A 2,834-nucleotide genomic window follows, 5' to 3' on the forward strand; every position below is an offset into this window, starting at 1 on the left:
TTTAGAAACGTTATTTTAGATCCTTTTGTGTACATACCAAATAGTATATAAAAGAGTCGATATTAATCATTATTCTCTTTTTCTCTCTTTTTCTCTGGAGCAGTTTAATATATATATTTTTTGTTTAATTTTCGAGGAGAAAGTTTTATTCTTAAATATATTAACGAAGTCGTCTGGCTTCTCTTTCAGATTCTAAGAGTGTTAGAATGTCTCCTTCTCGTACAGGACCTTTCACGTTCCGAATTAACTGTCTGTTTTGTTCATTCAAAAACTCCACTTTGACTTGCGTACATTGCCCTTGAGAACCCGTTCTGCCAAGAACTTTCACTACTCTTGCACGAACTATAGGTTTCTCCATATTTTTTGAAATTTCTGGATTTCCTTAGTTATTGCTCAATTGATTGCGATAGATTTAGAACGAATTCTATAAACTGCATTCAATTTCTTACCAACTTAATTATAAAATTTCTAATAGTATTCTAAAATATACTTCAAAAGTTGTTCGAAATAATGTAAGAAATGAGATAAAAAAATATTAAAAAATATTAATGTTACGAAATTAAACAAACTATAATGAAATAAATACTTTATTGTATTCTATAATATACTTATCTTAAATTGCAAGAAATGAAAAATTCGAAGATGCTTTGCTTTGGCAGCATTGCTAAAAGCAAGTTTAAAATAACTATTCCTCCATTAGATTCGTTGCTTTTATACCACGTGTTCCTGACGAATTCTTTTAGTTACAATTTTAAATCTCATATTTGAATCATGCCAATTAACGATAACGAATATTTAATATTAAATTTTGAATAAAGATAACAACGTTATATTTTTACACATTATACATATGCTTTTATTCATTTGTGCTTTAGTATAAATGTGTCATTCTTGATTTAGAATACGAAATATTACATTTAAAAATCTTATATTTGCAATCTTCTTCTCCCGCGTGTATATTTGTTTTTTAAATTCTTTCGTCTGTTTTACACGTGTCTTTATTTGTTTTCGATGTTCATACCCACAAACGCACAATCTTACACACGTATTTTTTGTTTATATAAAATTACAATACTTGAAAAAAGTGTCATGAATGTATGTGATATATGGTCGAACAATATACATTGTACATTGTACATTTGAAATATGTGTCCTAAAAGCGAAACCGTCTTAATTAATTCTTTTATGCTGCGCGTCTATATGCAAATATGATAGTATATTATTCAAATTCTTTTTTAGCAGCAGTTTGATAGTTTTGTTCGCAAGATAGTCACATGCAATTAAAAATTTTTTTGTTCACTATTACAGTCTCAATTCTCGCGAGCCTTGAACACAATACGCGTGGATTCGTATGAATTGAACTTAACATTTTACTGCTTTTACATCTATTAATTTTCAGTTACGTATGCGATTACGCAGCATTATAAAAAAAAAAAAAAAAATCAAAAACTCGTGAAGAAATAAAAAAGAAACAATTTCAATAATACAAATGAGTAGTAAACAAATATTCAGTTTCAAATGAATCGGTCAATGTTATGTTTAAACCTTGGTTTTATATGTATACATATACATATAGCCTATTATATATTACTTTTATAAGTTAATCTACGTATTAAGATATAACTATGGTACAATAGAATTGAGTTACTTCCAGATTTTGTACAGTTCACTTTCGTCACGTGATGAATGCGAACCAAGGTCTAAACAAGGTAAGCAACATTTTTCTTAAATGAAAATAAATAATCGTTATACGTATCTGATTATCTAGATAATTTCAATATCTTATTATTACCCCATTTCCATTTTAATTTTCTTATGTTTACATCATTTTATATATACATTTCATAAAATTTTATTCTCGTACAATCAAACAATTGTTTGACGATACTGAATCACAGACATTCCAAGTTATTCCTAAAATGTATTTGAAATGAAATACAAATAATTATATTCACAATATTGAAATTCACAATAAAATTGATTTTAACATTGATGATTTGATCAGAGTATAATATTTCATATTAATTTCTTTGCAATGATAAAAATAAAATGAAAACAAAATATTCATACGTATAATAACGTCGTTGTTTCTCATATATAAATTCGATTAATTTATTTATTTATATAATGATAAGTAAAAATATAAATAATAAATACATAACCAATCTATGGAAATTTTTGACCTATTTCTTTCTACTCTTGTCCTATATTTCGTAATAGATTTTTTTTTTTTATATTACGATTTTTTCATTTAATATTCATTTAGTATATGAAAAAATAAGTTATCCAATGATGTTAAAATTAATATTCAATGAAAGTCTCAAAATTTGTAATTGATATAATTTTTAATTTTGAATAATTAAAAATAAACTTAAATTTCAATTTGAAATGATTAAGTAAATAGGAATATCCTAGTATTTTCTAGTACAAATTCTAAGCATTTAAAAGTTTATAATAAGTACTGATTTAAGATTAAAAATATCTAATAATTATACATTATATAATTAGAATACAATTTATATTCATAATTAGAATAAAATAGGAATAACTCAACATCAAAGAGAATAATATAATATAATAAATTTTAATAAAAAAGTGATAAATCTGATTTACATTTGATATTGAAATATAAAAATATGTAATTTTTTTAATTGATTTAAAATTTAAAAAATTAAACTTAAATGTAACGCTATTAAATATTAATAATAATATTATAATAATAACATTATTATAATTATGTAATTATCTAAACATGTTTACGATTATTATGAAACATGATATGAGATCTAACTGTAAGTTAAAGAAGAAGTCTATCAATTTTTTATTTTCTTCTC

General features: G+C 23.8%; 1 protein-coding gene across 1 annotated transcript; it reads right to left on the bottom strand.

Moving 5' to 3' along the window:
• On the bottom strand, positions 1 to 511 carry LOC724629 (40S ribosomal protein S28). The gene has a single exon (XM_006569373.3). It carries the CDS (start codon positions 356 to 358, stop codon positions 161 to 163), a length of 198 nt encoding a protein of 65 aa, XP_006569436.1. The 5' UTR covers positions 359 to 511; the 3' UTR covers positions 1 to 160.
• Positions 512 to 2,834: the final 2,323 nt, after the last annotated feature.

Source organism: Apis mellifera, linkage group LG4 (genome assembly GCF_003254395.2).
Source record: "Apis mellifera strain DH4 linkage group LG4, Amel_HAv3.1, whole genome shotgun sequence".
Classification (NCBI taxonomy): domain Eukaryota; kingdom Metazoa; phylum Arthropoda; class Insecta; order Hymenoptera; family Apidae; genus Apis; species Apis mellifera.

What these genes read in the sequence shown, in the direction of transcription:
- LOC724629 (XM_006569373.3), bottom strand. Translation starts at nt 358, where the DNA reads ATGGAGAAACCTATAGTTCGTGCAAGAGTAGTGAAAGTTCTTGGCAGA.